Source organism: Muscardinus avellanarius (assembly GCF_963383645.1).
Source record: "Muscardinus avellanarius genome assembly, chromosome: X".
Lineage (NCBI taxonomy): Eukaryota > Metazoa > Chordata > Mammalia > Rodentia > Gliridae > Muscardinus > Muscardinus avellanarius.
In genome coordinates this window covers 15,971,963-15,998,402 of record NC_137792.1, presented here as the reverse complement: position 1 = coordinate 15,998,402, position 26,440 = coordinate 15,971,963, and the positions used below count along the sequence as shown (strand labels likewise).

General features: G+C 42.0%; 1 protein-coding gene across 1 annotated transcript in view; it reads right to left on the bottom strand.

Moving 5' to 3' along the window:
- PHEX (phosphate regulating endopeptidase X-linked) overlaps nucleotides 1-26,440 on the bottom strand; it is a gene marked incomplete at its 3' end in the record, with an annotated part of 224,553 nt that overhangs the window by 100,470 nt on the left and 97,643 nt on the right. Inside the window, exon 12 of the mRNA XM_080719557.1 lies at nucleotides 16,338-16,439. Within this exon, the coding sequence (XP_080575683.1) occupies nucleotides 16,338-16,439 (102 nt within the window). The remainder of the gene's footprint in view (nucleotides 1-16,337; nucleotides 16,440-26,440) is intronic.

Below are 26,440 nucleotides of genomic sequence, written 5' to 3'. Positions count from 1 at the left end.
ATAATAATAAAGGGGTAGAGGTGTAGCTTGGGAGTAGAGCACCCATGGGTTCAATTCCCAGTTCCACATGCAAAAAAATAATAATTTTAATAATATTTGGTGGTAGAGTACTAAACAGAAGGTACTGATAGTTCAAAATTCTCGAATGAAAGCTGGGCGTGGTGGCACATGCTTGCAATCCCAGCATTTGGGAGACTGAGACAGGAGGATTGCGGTTCATGGCCAGCCTTAGCTACTACTTAGTGAGGTCCTTTGCAACTCAGTGAGACCCTGTTTCTAAAATAAAGAATAAAAAATAGGGCTGGGGTTGTAGCTTGGAGGTAGAATACTCCTGTGTTCCACACCCAGTACTGAAAAAAAAATTCTCTAATGAAATCAAAGAAAAACTGAACATTGATGAGAGAGGCAAAGAATGCAGATTGTAGCTAAGTCGTTCCCAAAGACGGTGCCAACACCTCCTCCCTTCCCCATGTGCTCCCACTGCCCCTGACACCAACAGATGGAGCCTTAAATAAAGGCTAGCCTTATCCATGGCTTTGACCAAGAGAATATAGCACAGGAAATATTCTAGTACTTCTGAGCTCAAACCTTAGAGAATTAGAGCCAGGCATGATGGTGCATGCCTACAATACCAGTACTTGGGAGGCAGAGATAGGAGATGGCAGATTCAAGGCCAGCCTCAGTAACTTAGCAAGACTCTCAGTGACCTAGCAAGACCCTGTTTAAAAATAAAATAGGGGTGGAGCCAGGCATGGTGGTGCACATTTGAAATCCCAGCATTCAGGAGGCTGAGTCTGAAGGATCATGGTTCGGTTCATGGACAGCCTTGGCTAGTTAGTGAGGCCCTTTGCAACTCGGTGAGATCCCGTTTCAAAAAATAAAAAGACTAAAAATATAGGGCTGGGGGTGTAGCTTAGAGGTAGAATCCCCTGAGTTTCATCCCCAGTACCACAAAAAAATAAATAAATAAAATAATATACGGGTGGAAGTATAGCTTGGAAGCAGAACGCCCTTGGGTTCAAACCCTAGTTCAAAAAAAGAGAGAAAAAACTGGGCTTCTACTTCCTCCCTCTCGGCTCTCTTTGCTGCCCTGTAGAGAAAGTCACCTGAGGAGCACAAAAGTACCAGACACGTGTACGAAGCGGTCCCCTTGGACACCCAGCTAGAGCCACCCTGTGACCGCAGCTACCAGGCGAAAATCAGCAGAAGAGCCGCCCAGCTGAGCCCAGCCAAGCCACGCACTTGCAAGAAACACTGCTTTCAGGTTTGGAGGTGGCTGGTCATGGAGCGGAGAACCCAAACGTGGACTCCCGCAGCAACCGAGCCATTCGATGTACATAAACACAGGGCCTGCTCTCTTCCTTCTGGCCATCAACTGATCTAGAACTGAAACAAACATGGTACAAAACTCCAAAACCCAGCACAAGCAATAAATCCTCCCATAAAATCCATTTCTTAGAAAAGAGGATTATGATTCATTTGAAACACCAAGGATGATAATATTTAAAGTGCAAATGAAGATGACTTTCACAATTGTCAGCATCTCCATCAGAATGTTTGGGTCAGGCCCTTGCACTGTTTTCTCTGACCCCTCCCACTCTAAGCCCCGCCCTTTGTCCCATGTTCTCTCTTTCTTTCTTCTCTTTCTTCTTCCAGTTCATATGTGAGGTTCGGTCAGAAATGGATTCGCTGTCATGCCCTCAGCCTGCCTTCACCCAGCTTACACTGGAGTCTCGAAAATGACAACTTGGAACACCAGGTTAAATACAATTTCTCTCTCTCCACCCATTTTCCACTATCTGCCTGTCCGGCAGCCGGGTTATTAATGGAACTGACATCCCTGTACAACTGACTGAGCAGGACCAGCAGCCAGATAACAAGGGGCCAGCTGACAGCAGCAGACGCAGCCCCCGAGATGGCAGATAAGCAGGCGCACCGTGACTATTAGTTTCATCTCGGGCTGAAGGGAAGGAGCGTCACAAAACTACACGGAGAACGCAAACATCCCTGGTGGACTCCTTTTCCGTGAAATTAAAACCCAAACCATCAAAACTGATTCTCTTTCAGGTATTTTTAAGTGATCTCCCAATGTATTCAATTGGGGCAAAAAAAAAAAAAAAGAAGAAGAAGAAGCAGGTATTAAACCTCCCCGCCTACCCTACAAATAAAAGTAATAAATATTCTCCATACTTCTTAAAATGTCTTTCTCTGAGCCAGGTGTGGTGGCACACGTTTGTAATCCCAGTACTTGGGAGGCTGAGACAGGAGGATGGAAGGTTCATAGCCAACCTCTCGGCAACTTGTGAGGCCCTCTGCAACTCAGTGACACTGTTTCCAAATAAACAGTAAAATAGGGCTGGGGCTATAGTGTGAAGGTAGACTGTCCCTGAGTTCTATCCCCAGTACCAAAAAAAGTATCTCTCTGTGTTGAGCCCCTACAATTTTATAATTTTATTCTGTGTGTGAGTGGTGTGTGTGTGTGTGTGTGTGTGTGTGTGTGTGTGTGTGTGTGTTACTGGGGATGGAACCCAGAGGAATTCTACCTCTGAGTCACACCCCCAGCTCCTTTTATTTTTTATTTTGAAGAGGGACTCACTAAATTGCAGTGGGTCTCACTAAGTAGCTGAAGCCAGTCTCTAATCTGTGATCCTCCTGTCTCAGCCTCCCAAGTGTTGGGATTAAAGGTGCCTGGCACCATATCAGACTCTACAATTTTATTCTGAGGTGACTATAGAATTTCCAGATCACTTTCAAAGTCCTGCAACCAAACAACCAGTTCTTCAACACAAAATAATCTCCAATAAGAATATGGGAGAGCCGGGCATGGTGGCGCACACTTGTAATCCCAGCATTCGGGAGGCTGAGACCAGAGGATCGCAGTTCGCGGACAGCCTCAGCTACTTAGTGAGGCCCTCTGCAACATAGTGAGACCTGGTTTCAAAAATAGGGCAGGGGGTGTAGCTCGGAGGTCGAATGCCCCTGGGTTCTATCCCCAGACCCACACACACAAAAAAAAAAAAAGAATATGGGAGACTGAGACAGGAGATTACAGTTCCTGGACAGCCTCAGCTACTTAGTGAGGCCCTTTGTAACTCAGTGAGACCCTGTTTCAAAATAAAGAATAAAAAATGGTGCTGAGGGTGTAGCTCAGAGGTAGAATGCCCCTGGGTTCCATCCCCAGTACCACAAAAAAAATCTTCAATATATACTTGAAAACAAAAGATTTTTGCAGTGTATGTTTAAATGGTTACTATTTCCTTATATGATATTGTTTAAATTTTAAGTATTTACTCTGCCACATTGCATCTTTTGATATGGTCTCATTGTTCTACATATTTGAAATTAGTCCTAGATACCAGTATTGTTTATTAAAAAAAACACTACATGACACAGTCATATACTTATGTACATATTTATACTTATTTATATTTTATATTACCATATACTTATTTTTATTCTTGATAATCAACATGGAGAATAGAATACTGCAAAATAAAATACAGAAGAAAATGAATATTACCAAAATTTTCAAAAACCAATGGGTGTACGTTACATGCGTGTCATTTGACATGTAATAGTGCCTGTTATGAAAGGGAATTCACCATCGAACTCTAATAAATATTTTTGAATACCTGCTTATTACTAAAACTCTGTATTTCAAGTACTTAAGGCACTTTTCCTTTTCCATGGAAAAAACATATTACTCATTGGTGGAAGAACTGATTAAGGTACTAGTTTGTAAATTGGTCACCGTAAACTGGTTCGTTTTACATTATATGGATTTCACCTCAATTAAAAACAAAAGGATGAGAGCACAGTGGCACACACCTGTAATCTCAGTCTGGGAGGCTAAGACAGGAGGATCGCAGGTTCAAGGCCAGCCTCAGCATCTTAGCAAGGCCAGCCTCAGCAACTTAGTGAGATCCTATTTCAAAATAAAAATTAAAAGAGGCTGGGAGTGTAATTCAGATGTAGAATGGTTCTGGGTTCAATCATAAGGACCAAAACAGAAACAAAAGGACAAGAAGCTAAGGCGGAGAAGAATTGCAACCGAAATGGTATAGATTTGGAAACTGCTTGGAAGGAAGAATGAACAGGATTAGTGCTTCCAAGATGGCTGGGAGGACAGATGGAGATTTCTGGTTTCTTAAAGGCTGGCTGTGCCCCCACAGAATCATGTAATTTGCACTTAAACTTAGGATAGCACGGGGCCTTAGAAAGAATAGGAACCCTGTGGGAATTTGTTCTTTCCTAGGTTTCCACTTTGTCACTAAAACCAAAGATTGGTAAATCAAGGAAAGTCTAAAGAGAGTGTAACTGGATGATACCAAATCATGTATAGGCAAAATGGAGAAACTGGATGAGGGTTTCAAGGAGTCTGTCCAAAGCGCAACAACTCGCCTGAAAATCTACTGGTTGGTAAATTGGTGAGTTCATAACAGAGGACCTGCCACAGAGCAGGTGCTCCAAGAACACCTTTGTTCAGTAGAGGAATGTGGACGGGAGCATTCACGGAAGGAGCAAACCAGCTCATTCAGTTCCATTGTGTGAGCATGCCCATAGACAACTCGGCAGAATAGAACCCCCAAAAGTCAAGTTGATCAAATAATGAACGACATAAGGGGGGAACAGGAGATAGTACACTGACTGACAGATGGAAGATTTTCAAAGGTCATCCCAGATGCCATTCTAAATTGGGGGGAGGCATTATAAGAAACATGTTTACCATAACAATATCGAAAATAGAAACCAAGCATTTCTTGACTTCCGGGAAGATGGTGATGGAGCAAAACGGGGCTTACGAGCTCCGCTAACAACCAATCTCTATTACCACAAAATCAGCGCCTTTCATAGCCAGAAAACACCATCAGCAGAGAAACAAAAAATGTAATTTTAAGGGACAGAGAAAAAGAGGGCTGGAAAAACGAGACACCAGAAACCAGACCGCAGTGCTGCAGCCGGAGCCGCGGCGTGAAGCAGCGGGCGCCATTTTGCCTTACAGCACCAGGCTCCAGAGAGGAAGGGAACTCATAACGGAGCTCAGAAACCAGAGAGGAGATACGCCGGCCTCACGCCCAAGAACGCGGCAGCAGCGCCTTACTGCTGGCGGCAGCGGCGAGTTCACCAGACGGCACCAGACCAACGCACTCAACAGCCCACCAAGCTCCAGAGAGGAGCAGCGGACAGCGAGCTGAGGTGAGCCACTGCGGAAGAGCCCGGCGGGATTCGGCAAATTTCTCAGCGCAGGGAGCATCTAAAGCTCCCAGTGGCTGGGCTCAGTGCACCCTGCAGGTTCTCAGAGTGGAGTTCAAAAACAGAAAAGAAATACGCCAGCCTCACGGCCAAGGGCACGGCAACAGCGCCATATTGCTACTGGCGGCAGCAGCAGCGAATTCACTGAGTCCACGACAGCTCCATCTGCGCACTCAACAGTGAGTCAAATTAGGGCCCCTAGAGGAGAAATCCCAGTACTGTACTCCCAGGGACTTGACCCTGGGGGAGTGGTGGTGGCAGAGATATTACACCATAGGAGAACGCCCAACCTGGCACCCCCCATGGTCTAAAGCAGCCTCGATTGACTCCCAGGGTCTGAGACTCTGCGATACAACCCAGTAAAGGAATAGTGGGAACTGAGATACCATAGACTCGAGATCTACAGCACTTAAGTGAAGTCGTAGTGACCCAATGGAAGAACCCAGAGAAGGCACAAACTTCCGAAATCATGGGAAAGAGGAATAACAATGGAGCAACGAATGCCCACAACCCCACAACATCAGAACCTGATAAAACAGAAATTCAGAGATTTCTAGAAGATCAAATCAGGAAAATAACTGTAGAAATAATAGAGGTGTTTCGAAAGAATTCAGAGAGAACCAAAAAAGAGATAAAGGATGCAATTAATGAAGTAAAGGCCTCAATTCAAAGTACAAACAACCGATTAGACCACATGGAGAATAGAATCTCGCTCCTAGCAGATGATCATTCAAAAAATGAACGCATAGTTTCTAATCTAGAAAAAAATATCCAACAGCAGGAATCTGACATTGAAGAAATATGGGCCCATTTTAAGAGAGCTAACCTAAGAATAATTGGAATAGAGGAGAGAAAAGAAGGTGAAACCAAAGGGATTAACAATCTTTTCAAGGAAATAATAGCAGAAAATTTTCCAAACATAGAGCAAGAGGTTGATACACAGGTCCAGGAAACTTATAGAACTCCCTTTAGACAGGATCAGAGAAGAGGATCCCCACGCCACATAATTGTCAAAATGACAACTGTGGAAGCCCAGCAGAGAATCTTAAAGGCAACAAAAACAAAGGACCAAGTGACATTCAGAGGCAAACCAATTAGAATCACTCTAGACTTCCCAAACCAAGTCATGAGAGCCAGAAGGGCTTGGAGTAACATACTCCAAACTCGGAAAGAAAACAACTTCCAGCCAAAAATGTCCTACCCAGCAAAACTTTCTATCAAATTAGATGGAAAAATAAAAAGCTTCCATGACAAACAGAAACTGAAGGAATTTATGTCTTCAAAACCAGCACTAGAGAAAATACTCAAAGAGATTAACTACAAAGAAGAAATAGGTAACACACACCAGAACCAGAGAAACAAGATTTTCCATCCAACAGACAACTAAGATTGGTTATCTGTGGAGATTTATTATTTATGTTAGTCTTTTACCTATCTCTAAATTGTATTGTTTGCTTTTATTGTTGCTAATTTTTAGGATTTCTAGTTGGAATATTAATATACTGTCAGATATAGCATTTGGAAATATTTTATCCCATTCTATCAGTAACTTTTAACTCTGTTTACATAGTCTTTGGATATACAATATTTTTTTATTTTTTAGGGAGTTTATTTACCCTTTTGTTGCCTGTGCCATTGAAATCATATCCAAGAAATCACTGCCAATTTCAATGTTGTGAGGTTTTATGACCCAGATTTTCTTCTAAAAGTTTATAGTATTAAGATTTATATTTAGGTCTTTTTATCTATTTTGAGTTAATACTTGTATATGGGATTAGGTAAGGGTCCAATTTTATTCTTTTTCATGTAATTATTATTTTTCAACAATATTTAGTTAAAAGATTAGTATTTCCTCCACCAAATGTTCATGGAAACCTTGTCAAAAATAACTTGACAATATTGGGAAGAATTTAGCTCTAGGCTTTTATTTAACTCCAATGGTTTATATATATCTGCCTTTAGAACAGTACTACACTGTTTCAATTATTGTAGCTTTATATGGTTTGAAATCAGAAAATATACATCTTCTAGCTTTGTTCTTATTCAAGATCGTTTTGGGTATCTAGAGTCCATATTCCATATCAGGATAGATTTTTTCTGAAAAATAAATAAATAAATGCATGATAGCTTCACCTAAAAAAAAAGAAAAGAAAAAAATATTCTCTGGTAAGAAAGAAAGCAAAAAGAAATATTGAACTGTTATCTTTTAGTCATCAAAAGCTTGGTATCAGACAAATGAAACTGTTTTGTGAGATTATCATCATTAATATTGGATAAATTGCTATAAAACTAGATGTCAACCACTAAGCCAAGCATGGGAAGGAGGGATGGGGAGGGAATGGGGTGGGGATTGGGTAGGGGCTAACTGGGCGATGTGTGCATGTATGTCTACAAAAGTATTTTCTTTATAACCATTATGATGTATGAATATATTGCACCAATAAAAATAAAATAAAATTTTAAAAAATTCAAAAAATGAATAAATAAATAAATAAAATAGATACCAATCATTTCTCAGCCTTTTGGCTAAGATCAAGTGTAATATAATAGATACCTAACCATGCCCAACTATAGAAAAAAATGTTTAAGTGATCTATACATATCTCCTAGAAAAACATGTAAAAATATTGAATATTCTTTTATAAAGAATATAGACTAATAAGAGAAATATAAAATAAATGTCAGAAAAAAGACTCAAATTTACATATATAGCATTTTCTCAGGAATACCTTTTTTTTTTTTTTTGGTGGTACTGGGGTTCCTGGAAGCCCTTCTACCTCCGGGCTACACTCCCAGACCTATTTTTACAATTTTTATTTGGAAACAGGGTCTCTTAAGCCAGCGCGGCTGGCTTCGAACCTGCGCGATCCTCCTGTCTCTGCCTCCCAAGCGCGGGGATTACAAGCGTGCGCCACCATGCCCGGCACAGGAATACCTGTTAAAGTCTATGTATAATAATAGGGAAGCTGGGCACAGTGGCACATGCTCATAATCCCAATACTTGGGATGTTAAAACAGAAGGATCATAGGTTGAGACTACCTTTAGCAACTTAGTGAGACTCTGTTTCAAAATAAAAATAAAAAGGGCCAGGGATGTAGCTCAAGATAGAATGTCCCTGGGTTCAATCTCCAGTACCCCCCCATGCCTATGTTTAGTGGAAAATGAAAGTAATACATCAAAATATTTGGGTAATGGAACTAGCAACTTTTTTTTCTTCCTGCTTATTCTTTACTTTCTAGGTTTTCTTTAATGAGTCTAGACTTTCATAACAAAAAATAAAAAACATGAAGAAGATCCAGAAATATTTTTTGAAAGCCAAAGCTGTGAACAAAAACAACTAAATGGTTCTTAAGAGTCAACGTGAAGTTCTGGGACAAAGGTTTAAAAACATGCCAAGTTTAGGACTGCAGCAACAGTTCCTGTGAGACACTAAAAAAAAAAGTCCTAGAAGTTAACAGAGTGTAAATTTGTTATGAGCCTACAGTGGCATGCACGGCTGAGGAAGAAAAGGTAGCCACAAGATCAACTTCAGATTCCTTAATTTGCATGCAAAACAAAGGCAGCGAGAATGGTCCCACTGTGCTAGGTGAGTGGGACTACAGCGAGAATACTGTGTTTAGCTTTGAACTTGAGCTTCTAGAAGAAGATGCTGAAAGCTGGAAAGCAGCCAGCAGGGCGAGGCATGTGGCCGGAAACACTGGTGTTCAGCCTTTGGCTGCGTTACAATCGCTTGGAGGGTGGGTAGACTTCAATGCAGATTGCTGGGTCCCTCCTAGAGTTTCTGATTCTATACATCTGGGGTGGGACCAAGAACCTGCATTTCTAGCTAGCTTCTAGGTGATACCGATACTGCTGGTTGATCTGCAAGGACTGAGGATAAATATACAGACTGTGAAACCAGACTGCCAAGAATGGGTTCCAGATCTTTTCCCTACAAGCTGCGTGGCTTTGTGCAAGCTTGTGTGCCCCCTCTGTGCTTTGGTTTCTCTTATGGACATGGCATTGCTGTGGTTTTGCAGATGGATGAGTTAATGAAGCAGGTGGCCTGGTTGGGTTCTGAGTGCCCCATACTCCCTCATGGCACGCATATGTGAGACAGCGAAGAGGACTTCTGAGGAGTGAGGTAGTAATCCCTCAATGTACGCTGGCCAGTTCTATTAACACAGCCTTGGTGTATGGAAACTTTTGCCTGTAATCATTTAGCATAATAGAGTCCCATCAACAGCACTATCCTCACCAAGGCCTTATCCAAATGCAGATTCCCAGGCCCCGTCTCCCAACCACTGAACCAGAAACCCTGGGACAAAGGCTGGCAATTTGTGTTTTGTAATCTTTAAAAAAAAATGTGCAGTGCTGGAGATTGAGCCCGGGGCCTCACGTGTAGTAGGCAAGTGCTCTGCCACTGAGCGACATCCCAAGCCCTTTTTGTTTTATTTTGAGGCAGGGTCTCACTTAGTTGTCCAGGCTGACCTTGGACTTGCAATCCTTCTGTTCTGCCTCAGCCTCCTCCTGGATAGCTGGGATTCCAGGCATGTGTCCCTGTGCCTGGCTAGGGGGACTCCAAACTTGTATGGTTATACAAATATGCTGGAATCTGTAGCAGGAATCTGTAGGTAAGCCATACTTTAACCAAAGCCTCTCCTTTTCTTTTCTTCTGCAAACCAATTTAAAATTTGAATACATGCGATGCAGCAGGAGTGCATGTAGCAAAGGAAAGGGCTGGCTGGATGCAGTTATTTGGATTAGGAAGTGAAGAAGAGCCTAGAAGAAGCTTTGTCCACAGGCTGCAAGGACGCGGTCAGTGACAGGGTCTAGGGAGTCAACAGAGGAAGGAGCAGGGTGGGCACTCCCAAAAAAGGTATCCCCACACAGCATATTCCTCTGGGCTCCTTTGAAGTCTCCTTCCTAAATTCTCAGGACCACTTTGCATGTCTATGGCATTACCTAATCCTTCTCCCATCTGCCCTGCATCCAGCCCACTCCTGAGACACCTTAGAAGTGTGAGGGCCCCCTACAGAAGAGAAACTGCAGATGGTCAGCCCCCATTCAGCAGCTCGTGGCCCAGCACCCGGCAAGTGGTCGATGTGTTGGGAGTGCCTGGAGAATTGAGTTTGCTGTGATAGTAGGAGCATCCAGATGCAGTGAAATGCACTATCGCCCTAAAGGCAAGGAAGTATGGGGACAGAGTGTGACCCAGCACCAGTGTCCTCTTGGAAGCAAACCCAAGACAAGGATTGGAACTTGCAGTTCAAGTGGGAGGTGAAACCCCAGGAGGGACATGGGGAAGTGAGGAGACAGGAAGGCAGTCCATAAGGGTCATCTTACCAAGGAGCTTCAGCCACTCGGGAAATCTCAGGAGCCCAAGGAAAAAATGGGGGACAGGTGAATTATGCAGCTATGAACATAGATACACAAGGAAACTCTCTAAAGCACACAAGGTACTTACACATATCGAAGTCAACCACTAAGTTAAGCATGGGAAAGAGGTATAGGGAGGGAATGGGGTGGGGATTGGGTAGGGGCTAACTGGGTGATGTGTGCATGTATGTCTACACAAGTTTTTTGCCCCATTATGATGTATGAGTACAATGCACCAATTTTTAAAAAATGGAAAAAATGGGGGATGGGGGAGGAGACTGGCAGGGGCGTGTCAACTCCCATCTACTGCTGGCCGAGGACTGCTTAGAGGGTATGGGAATCCCCCGTGCTTTAAGCCCTCATGTGAGTGGCACAGTGGGTGCAATGGGGAGAGAAAGCTCCTGGGTAAAATACAGGAGCTGGCAGCTGGAAGTCACAGGGTCATGCAGTCATGCGGTGAGGTGGTAAGGACAAGCTCACTGGTCCCCAAGCTCTCATCGTGCATCAGAATTACCTGGAGATCTTACCACTACTCTGGGGCTTCAAGAGGGGACAATAATAGCTGCACGTGGTGGCGCACGCTTGTATCCCAGCATTCAGAAGGCAGAGACAGGAAGGATCACGATTTGCGGACAGCCTGAGGTGCCTAGTGAGGCCCTTTGCAGCTCAGTGAGACCCTGTTTCAAAAATAAAGAATAAAAAAAAATAAAGCTGGGGTTGTCGCTCAGAGGTAGAATGTCCCTGGGTTCCATCCCCAGTACTGCAAAGAAAGGGGGAGGGCCAACTAGGTGTTTTTTTGTTTGTTTGTTTTTGTTTTTAGTTTGTTTTGTTTTGTTTTGTTTTTACTGGAGATTGCATCCAGGGACATACTACCTCTGAGATATACCCCAACCTTTTTTTTTTTTTTTTTTAGTACTGGGGATGGAACCCAGGGGTATTCTACCTCCAAGCTCTACCCCCGGTTATTCTTTATTTTGAAACAGGGTCTCACTAAATTGTGGAAGGCCTAAGTAACTGAAGCTGGCCACAAACCTGCAATCCTACAGTCTCGGCCTCCCAAGTATTGCAATTACAAGCATGCGCCACCACACCTGGCTAACCTTTTAAAATTAATTAATTTAATTATTTTGAGAGAAGGTGTCTCCAAGTCGCTGGGGCTGGCCTAGATCCTATGCTCCTCCCTGCTCAGAGAGGATCTGGATCTCAAACCAGTTGCCAAAGCGCTACTCCCCCAGAGAGGTGCACAAAGCACTGACCAGCCGGTACACAATGAGCGCCTCCGAGAAATATAAATATAACGCCAAGGCCTGGCAGAGCTTTGAAATGAAGGCGAAGAGGTGAGTTCCGTGTCTGCTTTGTCCTCTGCGAGAGAACTGCCTCCGTCAAAGCCTGTGCATTGGAGTTGCGTGTCTGCAGAGTTGGGAACATGTAGCATGCTCCTCTGCACCTGCTGGGGCTAAGCCTAAGGCGGCCCCTCACAGCATCCTCAGGATGCTTCCTCCCCTATGACTCGCATCCTGGTATTTTTCTCTGGGCTTAGCTTAGTTCCTAGGGGCAAAGTGCACAAGCAAGCATTTCAGCAGGGATCCAGCTTTTGCCTACATAATTGAATTCTGCCGGGGATAAGCCTGGTTCAGTTGAGTGTCTCCTGATCTGACCCACAGCCAGCCAGGGTGGCCAATGATTGTGCTGAGTCTCTCACACCCAGCTCAGAATCATTATGCAGTGACCTTGAGAGCCTCCTCCTCTGCTGTGGAAAGGGTAATTCCTCCAGAAGACACCCACCCAATACCAATCTTTTATCACCTTCTGTTCATTCAACAGCTTTGATAGCCAGAAAACTAACAGGCCTCCCATCCTCTGCTGCTTGTTTACAAGAAGACAACTCGCTTGCAGGGAACACCGAATCCTAAATAAAAATTGGTGCTTATTTCACAACACCGGATTTCGACTTGAAACCTACACTGTGGGGTTCACAACACAAAAGCACTCATGACCTCTTAAGAGATGAGCAGGAAAGAGGCAGGTAGATGGAGATAACAGATTTACCCCTCACGGAAGCAGAGACATCCTCATCTATCTTTTACAGTGCTCATCCCTGGCAAAGAGCACAGCAAAGCCACATCGACACACTTCATTCTGAGATGAGGTCACTGCCACAAAAGCCAAGAGGTGAGGGCTCAGACCACTGTGGGGATCCGGATGGCTCAGCTGGGGAGATTGGACACTGCGGAATGCTGAGGCTGATACCTCTTAGAAAGGTGCATTAATTTACTGCGGTTAGGAGCTTCGTAGCAAGGGAAAGAAACGCTTTGGCCCTTGGCAAATTGGAACTTTTTTTTTTTTTAGCTTTCCCAATGGGTTGCCAAGTGGTGAGCCCTGGCCCGGTGTGGGCACTATTATTGATGAGAAATCTTCCGCCTGGGTGATATACTGCACACAACACATGCCCAAAGAACACTGCCAAGTCATACCAGGAAGGGAAGGCAAATTATTCACCACCACTTCAAATGCAAGCAAATCCTTTCTTAATGCAGGGGCTACTGCAGATCACAAAGACAAAGCCCCGAGATAGATAGAGATTTCCATCTAAGATTCAAGGAATTATTAAGCAGAGCTTCTCCTTTCTTGTTGACTATTAAAAGGCAATCAAATTGAGGACAGCAGAGAAAAGGGGCTAGGGAAAAAAAAAACTATTTCCCCCCTAAAACAAGCCCCAGTGTAGAAAGTGGCAAAAAAAAAAAAAAAAAGCCTTTGGTTCTGTCTTCTTTATGAGTAGTATGAGCTCCACCCAGAGGCCACTTCTAGAACTGCAAGTTTGTTTAATGGGGTAGGGGGAGAAAATCTACATCTTCAGGGGTCCAGGGCCTTAGAGAATTGCTGGAAATTCTTGGACAACATCCTTCTTTCTTGCCTCTCATTAAAGGAACTGCTCAGAACTCTGAAAGATAAAATATACTTGGGGAACCTAGTGAGATCCTGTAGGACAATTGCCTTTGATATTTGTACCTGTTGAGGAACTAGCAGAGTTCCTGGCAGATTGAACTCGGCTCAAAGAAAGCCGAGTGTTCAAAGAGTGCTTTTAGAAGGAAAACTGACAGCTCTCACTGCAATAAAATGGAAGATTGGAGAGCAACTAGGAGGGCAAGCAAGAACATGTCTAATATTAGAAAAATTGAGAATAGTTCTCCTTTAAGAAGGACCCATGAGCCACTTGCCTAGAAGGCCCAATATAAGGCATCCATTCTCGAACAGAACTCAATCTCCCAGAGGTGATATCAACCCATACTTCTTGAAGAACTGAGTGATGTTTCCAGAACATTCTCCTTGTAGCTGGCTAGTCGTCACACACACTCACACTCCACCCCCACCCTTCACACAGATGGCCCTGAGCTAATTCATACACACATCCCTCAGTCCCTAAGGAGTCAGGCTGGACAAAAAACTGATACTCTGAAGCCTCAACTGCACAGTACAAGCCACATTCTGTTCCAGATACCATGAGCTAGCTTCGCAAATAAATAAAGCCTTCCAAAAAAACAGTATATTGGTGCTGAAAGTTTTATCCGCCATCTGGAGAACTTCTCGTCACAGCCCAGGCATTCCTGCCTCCATCGGCTTATGCCTTTTCATGACTCAAGATAGCTTTGACAGACCTTGGAGGGGGGAATGTCAGACTTAGCGTTTATCTTCCTCCAAAAATCCCCCCACCTACCACCCAAGCTCTTTCAGCACTCTAAACACTAAACAGTCTTTTCATGTCTATTGACAAAAATATCTACAGCAAGGTTTAGTTATCTTAGGAGCATTAAAGCTCTAAAAATATCTTTGCTGAACCTTTGTACATTCCCATTACAACAAGGCTGAGCATTCCCAGACTGTTGCCCTCTTTGTTTGTTGACCATAAGGCAAAAACATTTGTGCTAGGGGCCAGGGATATAGCCCAATGGTAGGAGCTCAGGAATAGAATGCATGCCTAGTATGCATGAGACCATCTGCATGAGACCGAGATTGTTTTTTTTGCAGTACTGGGGATGGAACCCAGGAGCATCCTACCTCTAAGCTACACCCCTAGCCCTATCTTCTATTCTTTATTTTGAAATAGAGTCTCACGGAATTGCAAAGGGCCTCACTGAGTAGCTGAGTCTGTCCATGAACCCAGATCCTCCTGTCTCAGCATCCCGAATGCTGAGATTACAAGCGTGTGCCATCACGCCCGGCTGAGACCTGAGATTCTATTCCCAGCACCACAAAAGAAAAAAAAAAGAGAAGTATTTGTACTCAGGATGTCTCAGTATGTATGTTTTCTCTCCTATGTGGAAGTTAGAAAATATAAAACGTAAGGGACTTCTGATAAATGAGGAGCTAGCAGAACAGTGGAAAGGGATTGGGTAGAGAGGAGGTGGGGAGAAGAAGGAAGACTGAAGAAGGAAACAGTTCAAATAATGCTATGGTGATATATGAAGGTACGCACCAGGGAGAGCGGGATGGGATGGACCACGTGATGTGTACATGCATACTTGTATCACTTTGGCTCTCACTATGAGGGATAATTTCAATGCACTAATAAAACTGTAAAATATAAATAAATAAAAGGCTGGAGATGTACCTCAATGGTAGAACATTCCTGGGTTCAAGCTCCAGTACCACAAACAAACAAATAAATAAATAATAAAAATTAAAAGGAAACAGAAGGATAGCTCACTAAGACTCCAAGCAGGGTTCTGGCTTGCCTAATGGTAAACACACACACACACACACACACACACACACACACACACACACACACAGAAGTCTAGCTAAAGTCACAAATGTTCAGCCGGTACCCTAAATCCACTAAACCAGATGGGGCCAGAAAGCTGTAACATGTCTAGGTACCCCAGGTCATAGCCACCATCAGGAAGGTTTCCAAAACACTTCTGTCAAGAAGAAATGTTCCCAGTTTCCACATCTTGGAGCCACAGAACGGCATCCCTGAAGGGAGCAGCCAGTGTGCCCTACCCACTCCAGCTCTCTGCCATCAGAATACCTAAATTTCTTTTTTTTTTCCCTAAATTTCAATGTGGGGTTTATCCTTTATTTTTAAACAGCTGCTAATACTTTCCTCATCTACTCCTTTGTTGTATATGATGAAAAATTTTTACAAGACCCAGCAAGTGTCTACTTCCAACAGGAAACATTTCTGGGCTCCTATATATGGTCTACCGGTGGTCCACAGTTGCAAGTACGCTCTTTGAATAATCTGTGCAAAACTATGGGTTAGGAAGTAGATCTGCCAGGTTTTAGGAAAGGATTTGCCTCAGGACATTTGCACACATCATGCACAGAGCAGGACACAGGGTTGATAGGAGTTTTCCTTCTTTGCACCTTGAGGGCTCTTCTGTAGCTGCTCTCTGTGGCTCCCCACTGCTCCGATTCTGCCACATCCAATGGTTGCTTCATGCTAAAATTCACTAGGCAGCAAGTTCTTACAGGCAGCAATTAGGAGAGAAGAAAAGGCTGCATTTCGTGGCATTTGAAAAAGCAGTTTGAGAAAGAAGACATCAGATGGTATTTTCTCTTACCTCCTGGGGATAAAATCTAAGTATCCATCCAAAGCACGCACCTCACTTGGGTCATTGGGAGCCAACAGCTCAGCCATTATAAAAATCAACTACACAGTCAATGTCATTATCAAAATCCATTAAACCCAAAGTCTTATTTTTTTATCAAAAGAAATTATTACCTTTTCTTTAGCTTTCCTTTTCGTCCCTGCATCCATCCACTCATTTTCTTTCTCCAGCATGTCAATGAAGGCCCAGCGAACACCCTCAATCAATTCCTCCATCTACAATAAAACACCCAAAGAGGCCACATCAAAGCTAAAGACATCAGACAAGATTTTCTGAACCCTAACCAGCGTGTGTGAGAAGTGGTCCCATGTTCAGTACGATGACAAAGAGCTGGACTCCATGCCCAGGAAACATTTTTCCCCACTACTAGATGATAACTATTTCTTTCCATGAAAATAATCGAATGGTACATCTGTGAAAGGTTACATGAGGGAAACTCACCATACATTATGACCAAGAAATAACTTATCTGTCTATAGCTACTAAATTAGTACATCATTATCAATGTAGCAACCAATTTCAATAGTTTAATGAGGACCTGAGAGAGACAGGCAAATGCATAGGAATTGAAAAACATAGGGATTTCAGAAAAAAAGGAAATAGTTTGAAAAGATGCTGTTAATAGGAAACAGGCAGGGAGAGCCTACACCCTGAAGGACACTTCACCATGAGTTAGATTTATGTCAAAACTCCAAATTGAGGCTGGGCGTGGTGGCACACGCTTGTAATCCCCACGCTTGGGAGGCAGAGTCAGGAGGATCGCACAGGTTCGAAGCCTGCCGCGCTGGCTTAAGAGACCCTGTTTCAAAATAAAAAGTATAAAATATGTCTGGGAGTGTAGCCCGGAGGTAGAAGGATTTCCAGGAACCCCAGTACCACAAAAAAAAAAAAAACCTCCAAATTGCCTCAACTTTAGTGCCAGTGGTTAAACCAAACATTTGGCCAAGCGTGGTGTTATATTTCTACAATCCCAGTACTTGGAAGGCTAAGACAGGAGGATCACAGGTTCAAGGCCAGGCTCATGAAGTTAGTAAGACCTTCAGCAACTTAGTGAGAATCTGTTTCAAAATGAAACAAAATTCTTTAAAAGGAGCTGTGGATGTAGCTCAGAGGTTGAACGGCCCTGGGTCCAAACCCCAGTACCAAACAAACAAACAAAAACCCCTTGTTTGTTCTCCATCATCTTTCGACCCTCCTCAGTGCTTCCTTGCAGCTAGGCAAAGTCTTGTTATTTCAGATCTAGAATGGTAAGTCCAAAGGCAACTGCTACAGAAAGGATATCGTCTAAAAGTCCTGCTCTCAATTGTTTGAAAATAAAGGCCGTGTCTACAACGAGGACATGCTGGCCCTGGCTTTGCTGCCAGCTTCTGGCGAATAAAGACACTGAAACTTAACCAGAAGCCACACACAGGCAATGTGAGGGGCCCCACCAGTCCACGGGTACACAGCCCTCCAAATCCCATTCTCCTGCAAGATGCTTTGCCTTTATTAACAGGACACCCAACAAAGAATAAATACTCAGGTCTGGCCCCAGAGTTAAACTGAAATTTTGAGATTCTAAGGTTATAATTCAATTTTCAACATTACTTCTACAAGAAAACAAATTAAGCATACTCCCCTTGTTCTATGAGGAATTGTCAGCAGAAAGCTCAGAATAATTTTTTTTCTGTTTAATAAGTTTTCAGCTATGTTTTCAGTTCAATAACAGTTGTAAGGGAACCAGAGCTGTAAATCAGTGGGCTGGGTTCCATCGTATGTAAATAAGAACAAACAGCAGATGGAAGGGGGTGGGGGAAGCGTTGCAGCAATTTCTTCCCAACTTAGTAAAAACATGTAAAGAAGGGAAACCTCAGCTTGGGATCAGGGCATGATAAAAATATGAATGCTAGGGGAGCAAAGGCCCTTTAAAAATCATCAAGTCAAGTGGTTCTCAACCTTGTGTGCACAATGGGATCTTTGGGAAAGCTTTGAAAGGGAGAAATCGAGACACAAAAGGTGCTCCAGACAAAGAAGCAGAAATCCTAGTGGAGTGAAAGAGGAGACCTAACTGAGGGGGAAAGGCAGGGAAGGAAGACTTGAAGAGGGAAACACCTCAAGAGACACAAGGCACACACAGGACCTTATCAAAGCCAGTCACGGTGCCGAGCTGAGCATGGGAAGGTGGGGCAGGAAAGGGAGTGGGGTGGGAACTGGGTGAGGGCTCCAAAAGTACTGTGACCATGTCGGCCTCAGTCTCCCTGAACTGCATTGAGATGTATGATTACAATGCACAAATAAAAATAAATTGATCTCCCAAGTAATTATACACATATACATTTATATATACATATGTATGTGTATATGGATTATGTACATATAGTATAGAATATACAGGATATAATATAGTATATAATACATAGTATATAATATAGTATATAATACATAGTATATAATATACTATATAAATATAGTATAGTATATTATATAGTATATATTATATATTATAAAAATGATATATAAGTATAAACTATATAGTATATATTTATAAGCCAGGCGTGGTGGAGCACACTTGTAATCCCAGCATTCGGGAGACTGAGACCAGAGGATCCTGGTTCGCAGACAGCCTCAGCTACTCAGTGAGGCCCTCTGTAACTCAGTGAGACCTGGTTTCAAAATAAAGAATAAAAAGTAGGGCAGGGGTGTAGCTCAGAGGTCGAATGCCCCTGGGTTCCATCCCCAGACCCACAAAAAAATATATTTTTTTAATATAATGATATGAGCCTGGCGTGGTGGCACATGCTTGTAATCCCCGCTCTTGGGAGGCAGAGACAGGAGGATTGCTCAGGTTCAAAGCCAGCCGCGCTGGCTTAAGAGACCCTGTTTCCAAATTTTAAAAAGTATACAAAATAGGTCTGGGAGTGTAGCCCGGAGGTAGTAGGGCTTCCACTAACCCCAGTACCACCACCAAAAACAAAGATTTTTAAAAAGTATAAAAAATAGGTCTGGGAGTATAGCCCAGAGGTAGAAGGGTTTCCAGGAATCCTACTATAATTATATAGATTAATTAATTAATTAATTATATAGATTAATTAATCCTACTATAATTATATAGATATAATTATCTATATAATTATAGATAAATTTTCATATATAAATTATATTTTTTTATATATCTCATAAAAATGCTGAAGCCCAAGCATCAAGATGCTGATGTCATTCGTCTAAGGTCCAGCCTGGGCCCTGGCAGTTTTCAAAGCTCCCCAGGTGATTCTAAAATGCAGCCAGGGTTGAGCCTCACTGGTCTAGGGGAAGCCATTTATTCTACACATAAGAAAATTAAGACCTGATGAGCTGCTCAAGCACATATGGCTCCTGAGGGTCACAGCCAGGCCCCAAGCACAAAGCTAAAGTGGCAATTGTGAGTTCGAAGTTTCCAGGAGCAACAGTGGTGTCCTGTAGAGATCAGAGCCAAAATGCAGGGAAGTAGAAGAACACCAAGGGAAAGATGCACAAGTCACCATTTCAAAGAGGAAACCCACACGAGAAGGATGAGAAACCAACACAGGAATCTCCGGGGAGTGGATTAAGCCCATGCTGTCATCAGTGCCCCCAAGTCTTTACAACTTCATTATGCAGCTCCACGCATCAGCCAGCCCGTCGCCTGCATGTAGAAAATAACATCCTCCCAGACTAGGGAGGACCAATCAGGGTAGGAAGAAGCTAACAGATAGATATGAGAGACATAGTGGCCAAATGAATGGAACCAGGTGATTAACTGTATATGGGGAGCGAAAGAAAGCTGAGAGAGTTCACGAGGCCCAGTGGTGCATGTCTGTAACCCCAGTACTTGGGAGAATTGCAGATTCGAGGTCAGAGTCTGCAACGGAGTGAGACCCTCAACAATCTGGCAAGACTCTGTTACAAAATAAAAAATTAAAAGGGCTGGGAGTATAGGTCAGAAGTAGTACCAAGGGGGAAGGGAGGGCTGGAGGTGGAGCTTGGGAATGGAATGCTCCTGAGTTTACTCTCCAATAGGAATGAAGCTAGGTACCTAGGAGAGTCTGATTAATTCCTGGACTTCAGGGGTGGGCGGCCCAGGGGATGGCCTGCCATTCTCTAAGACTAGGAACTCTGAGAAAGAGCTGGGGAAAGACACCAGGCTGCAGTGGGATAAGGAATGCATGGGAAGTGTGGACAGCAGATCTGTACATCCCCACTGAGGAGCTTGTCTAAAAAAGGAAAAAAGCAAAGGTAGGGGAGATGTAGGAAGGGGCTGGAAGTTGGGGTTTTGTGCTTGTTTGCTGCTGTTCTTGTTTTTATTGTTGCTGCTACTGAACATGTGAACTATTTGTTTTCTGGTATTGAGGATTAGACTCCCGGGCATTCTACTCCAGTACATTATTTGTTTGTTTGTTTGGTTGGTTGGTTGGTTGGTTTGATTTGGTTTTGAAGCAGGGTCTCACTAATTTTCTGAGGCTGGCCTTGAACCTGTGATCCTTCTGTCTCAACCTCCCAAGAACTAGAATTACAGGATGAGTTTAAATATCAGTGGCAAGGATCCAAAGAGAAGGGACTAAAAACATAGGAAAGAAAAAGTTATAAATGGTCTCCTAGGGGGCACAGGGGAAGATTGAACACAGAGACTCCATGGAAGGATTTACCTTTGCTATAATACAGGATTATATGAGGAGAAAAGAATAAAATGGTGGACATTTTGCAGAAGAATCAATAGATGGTAACAAGTTCACTAACTGCTCATATAATCACATCTTTCTTAAATAAAATAGGTGTGAGGTCTACTGAAAGGGTTTCTTGAAAAAATTCTATTTCTTTGCACATGGCCATGTGTATCCTGGCAGCATAGTTACATCCTGCTAGAATGAAGGGCATTTGCAGACAAAGAAAAAAAGTTGGGCGGGCGTGGTGGCACACGGTTGTAATCCCAGCCCTTGGGAGGCTGAGACAGGAGGATCGCACAGGTTCGAACCAGCCTCAGCTACTTAGTCTCTCAGCAACTTAGTGAGACCCTGTTTCCAAATAAAATATAAAATAGGTCTGGGAGTATAGCCCGGAGGTAGAAAAGCCCCTGGGTTCCACCTCCAGTACCAAAACACACACACACACACACACACACACACACACACACACACACACACACAAAAGGGCAATAAAAGGTTTCCTTGTGATAACCTGGACAACATGTAGAAATAGTAAGGAGGACTAGTAAAAGTAAAAAAGGAGTAAAAGTAAAAAATTTGAACAAGCCCAAGGAAAATATTTGGGAGAAGGTATACAGAATATTAATCTTTCATATGCTTTAAAATAATCAAATGAAATGAAATAAAATAAGCACCACCTAAGTCAAAGACAGTTCTAACAAATGTTGGATGTTTTAGATTTCTGCTGTGAATTGTTGTTTTGTTTTGGTACTGGATATTAAACCCAGAAGCATTGTACCTCTGAGCTACATCGTCAGCCCTATTTTAATTTTTATTTTGAAACAAGGTCTCTCACTAAGTTGCTGTGGCTGTTTTCAAACCTTAGATCCTCCTGTCTTAGCCTCCCAAGTACTGGTATCACAAGGTTGCGCCACCATACCCGGAACTACGATGGATCTTAAAGATATTTTTCTCCTATTCTCTCTTGGGCACTTTTATGAAGTATACAGTTATTAAAGTGGGGTTGAGTACTCCCAGATACTTCTTTCTAAGCAACTTAGACCTTTATGGAGACCTAAGATCCTTCCTGGTCATTCCTATGCATTATAATAACTGTTGAATTCATTAAGGTTCCCCAGGCATGGTGGCACACACCTGTACTCCCAGCTACTTGAGAGGTTGAGGCAGGAGGTTTGCAAGTTCAGGATCAGCCTCAGAGACTTTTCAAGGCCCTGTGTCAAAATTAAAACTAGAAAAGGGCTGAGGATGTACCTCAGTAGTAGAGGGCTTGCCTCACATGTGTGAGATCTAGGGTTCAATCCCTAGCACTATGCCAAAAAAAAAAAAGCATTGTGGTTTTAAGCTTTTTGCTTAAAACTTTTTGTCTGTAACCTGCCAATTGACATTCCAAATGGAATTAAAGAGAGATAAATATTCCGGCTTATTGTCTGGATGAAGAATGACAAATTGTTTACTCATATTCAGCTTCCCGCCTCCCTTGCCCTCACCACCTCTCTTCCCTAAACATTCCCTTTGATATCACACTCTCTTTGTGGCCCTCTCATATATGCCAAAATGAAAGTCAATCACTTTTCTTGTGTTTTCCCATGAGCCTGTCTTTGCCCTTGAGAAATGCATCTCGGGTTTTGGGGGAGGGGTTGGGCAGATCTATAGGTTTATTTATAACATTTTTTATGAAATGGTGCTGAACTACCCAAGCAGATTTCAAGAACAAGGGAAATCGTGGAGGGTGATTAATGCCATTGGTTGGCATGTCGATGCAAATCAGAGAAATAATGATTTTAGCAGACTGGAACTGGGAAGATAAATCACGGAACACTTCTGATTTTGATCGTTAGACTAATCTGCAGCATCACTAATAACATGGCCTTAAGTCAAGTCATGTTCCCTGAGGCAGCAAGAGCCTGACGTAATTTTAAAATCAGAAAAAAAGAGAAATAGTATGTCTTCACCAAACCTTGACCTAAAACCCCAACCAGCCGCTGTATGGTATTAATAGAAATCACTTAAAGTAGAAGCCATCAGGTCAAGTAATCCATAGAAAAAATATTTAGAGTCAAAGATCAATATACAACATATAAAAAAAATTAACTAAAGTGTCACTGTGGTAAAAATCTGCCACATTCAGGGGAAGGGCCCTCCAGGCAAAGTGACAATTTCTTAAACATCTATTTAGTTCAGATTTTATGGATACACATTGTGAAAATATGATTCAATTGGTTGGTATATGGCAGGTGTTAGCTCTTTTCCTTACCCAAGGTTATTTATTTTATTTTATTAGGTTTATTTACTTATTTATTTTGTGGTACTGGGGATTGAACCCAGAGGCTTTCTACCTCCAGTCATACCCATAGCCCTGTTATATGTTTTATTTTGAGACAGGGTCTTCCTAACTTGCTGACCAGTTGCTGAAACTGGTCTCAAACCTACAATTCTCCTGTCTGAGCCCAAGTACTGAGACAGGTATACACTGCCATGTCCAGCAACTAGAGTTATTTAAAAGCAGGTTTCCCTTTTCATTCTTTGCACCCCAAGATTTTGGCCACAGTGTTCTATATCAAACAGACACAGGTGAGTCACACATGGCAGATAGATGCATAGGCTTCCCATCCATTTGGGGACTTTAAAATGAGATCTTCCCCTTTAATACATTTTAAATTTTATTTCCCACTCCTCTTTTCTTTCCCATTACCTCTTCTCCCATCATATGGACATAGGAAATTCTTGATTTTTATAAATAGGTTATGATGATTCTGCTAATGCACTTGAAAGGACATAGGCCAATGGTCCTTTAAGGGGGGTCCATTCACTTCATGGTCAGTTATAGTTTCCTGCAAGGCTTGAGCAATAAAGAAATCCTTCAAAGCCAACTCAAATCCTACCTTGTACCCAAGAATCCCAAACACTTAAATCCATACTTCCATTGCCTTCTCAGGGTTCCTGTCAGACCTAAAACCAGAACACCGCAGATGTGCTTAACTACCTTTCAGTTTACATTTATTTTATCTTCCCAACAAGGTCTATAAGATCTGAAACAGGAATCATGATTTAGATCAAACGAGACAATGGATATGCAAGCAAATCAAAAGGTATCCTGCAAATTTAAATTTGTGTTAGTTTTGTGATTCCGTATTTCACCTCATTCGTTTTCTGATTTCATACCTCACATAATTTTTCACTGATTTCATATCATTGTCATCCCTAATACTAACATACAGCAAATGCTCAGTTAATCTAAGCTGAGAAATTTATGCTTTTCAAAACCTCCAGTGTACATTTTAGCCAGAGCAATGGCTAAAAGAAAGAAATGAAAGTCATATAAATAGGAATGGAGAAACTCAAATTATCTGTTTGTAGGTGAAATAATACTATATATATAGAAAAACCCAAAGATTCCACCAAAAGACTATTAAAACTGATTTTTAAAAATTCAGCAATGTTGCAAGATATGAAATGATGCACAAAATCAGTAGCATTTTCATATACAAATAAAATTACTGAGAAAGAAATCATGAAAGTAATTTCATTCACAATAGCTAAGAACACATCGCTATTTATACTTATATTTATTTATACAAATAGGTATAACTATAAATACCTATTTATTTCTAGAAATAAATTTAACCAAGAAAGTGAAAGACCCCTACAATGAAAATGACAACACATTGAAGAAAGCAACTGAAAACACAAAAAATGAAAGACCTCGCATGTTTATAAATTGGAATGACACTGTTATAATGACCATTCTATCCAAAGTAATTTACAAAGTCAAAGTGATACCCACAAAAATACCAATGACACTCTTCATAGAACTAGAAAATGCAATTCTAAAATTCAAACAGAAGCATTATAAACCACAAATAGCCAAAGCAATCTTAAAAGAGCAAAGTTGTGAGCATCCTAATACCTGATTTCAAGACATACTACTGAGCCATAGTAACCAAAATAGCATGGTACTGGCAGAAAAGACACTCAGACCAATGAAACAGAATAGAGATCCTAAAAATAAACCCACACAGCGATAGCCAACTGATTTTTTATAATGGTGCCAAAAATAATTGTAAACCGGGCACAGTGGGGTATGACTGTTATCCCAGGTACTTGGGAGGCTGAGACAGGAGGATTGCAAGTTTGAGACCAGAGTGCAGTAATTAAGCAAAACCTTACCTCAAGAGAAAAAGAGAGAAAGAAAGTAACAACATACACTGTAGAAAGGACAACCATTTCAATAAATGGTGCTGGGGAAACTGCATAGCTATATGCAGAAGATTAAAACTTGGCTCCTGGCTCTCACTGTGTACAAAAATCTACATAAAATGGATCAAAGATCTAAATACATGTGACCCCAAAAGCACAGGAAACAAAAGCAGAAATAGACAACCTGGATTACATTTAAAAAAAAAGCTTTTGAAAAATAAAAGAAACAGTCAACAGAGTGAAGAGAAAACCCAGAGAGTGGGAGAAAATATCATCAGGCAGAAAGTTAATATCCAGAGTATATAAGGAACTCAAAGAATTCAACAATGAAAAAACAACACAATTAAAAATGGGCAAATAATCTGAACAAGCCAGGCATGGTGGCTTGTAAGGCTGAGACAGAAGGATCACAGGATCAACACTACCCTCAGCAAATTAGCAAGACTATCAGCCACCTAGCAAGACCCTGTTTCAAATATAAATAAATCAAAAATAAACAAATAATGCAAATGAGTTTGGATTGATTCTTGCTAAAAATATAATAATAGCATTAAAATAAGTAGTACTGAAGAGACCTATATGGAGGTGGGAGAAGTGGTTAAGCCAGACAAGCTAAAGATAGAAAATGCTTAGAGTTCTGGCAGCCAGTGAGCTAATAAGTCATACCAGTTTGTGAGGATTAGCAAACTTGCATGGCTATTAAACACTTGGCAAAAAAGAATATCAAATTATTTGAGCCCAAGTCACACTATAAAAAGTGTGTTAAGTTTGGTGGTGGTAAGAGTTTAGCATGTCCTTTTATCAAAAATATATATCCATAAGACAGGTAATAATAAGGAAAAACATTATATTCACTGGATAGGGACATATGGATTCTGTTGTCATTTTAAAACTCATTGCATCCTGTTTGCCATTTTCCTACTCTGAGAGGGAATGGACCAGAAACCAGAATAATATTTCCAGGTCAACCAGCCTTATAACAATCCGGCCTTTGGCTATGGATAAACTAGCCCTAGCAAGTAACTATGCCTGGTCACTTTCAACATGCAGACCTGATTGGAGGCATAAAGGCCTTCTTCCAGTAAATGAATCTCCATTACAGGGTCTTTGCATTCCACAGATCTGAGCAAATCTGCTTGACGAGGCTGTGACTGATGCTATGTGGCAAAGATGACAGTGTCCAATGCTATCCACAGATAAAGATAACAAATGAAAAACTTGGGCCAAATGTGTCATTATCATGGCAGCACACTCGAGGACCAGGGCAAGAGTAGGATCCACACTTATTTCCAAAGAATTCCCAATGAGCTGTCTAAATTACATGTTTTGCTACATGTCATTTTACCAAAGATTGCATAAAT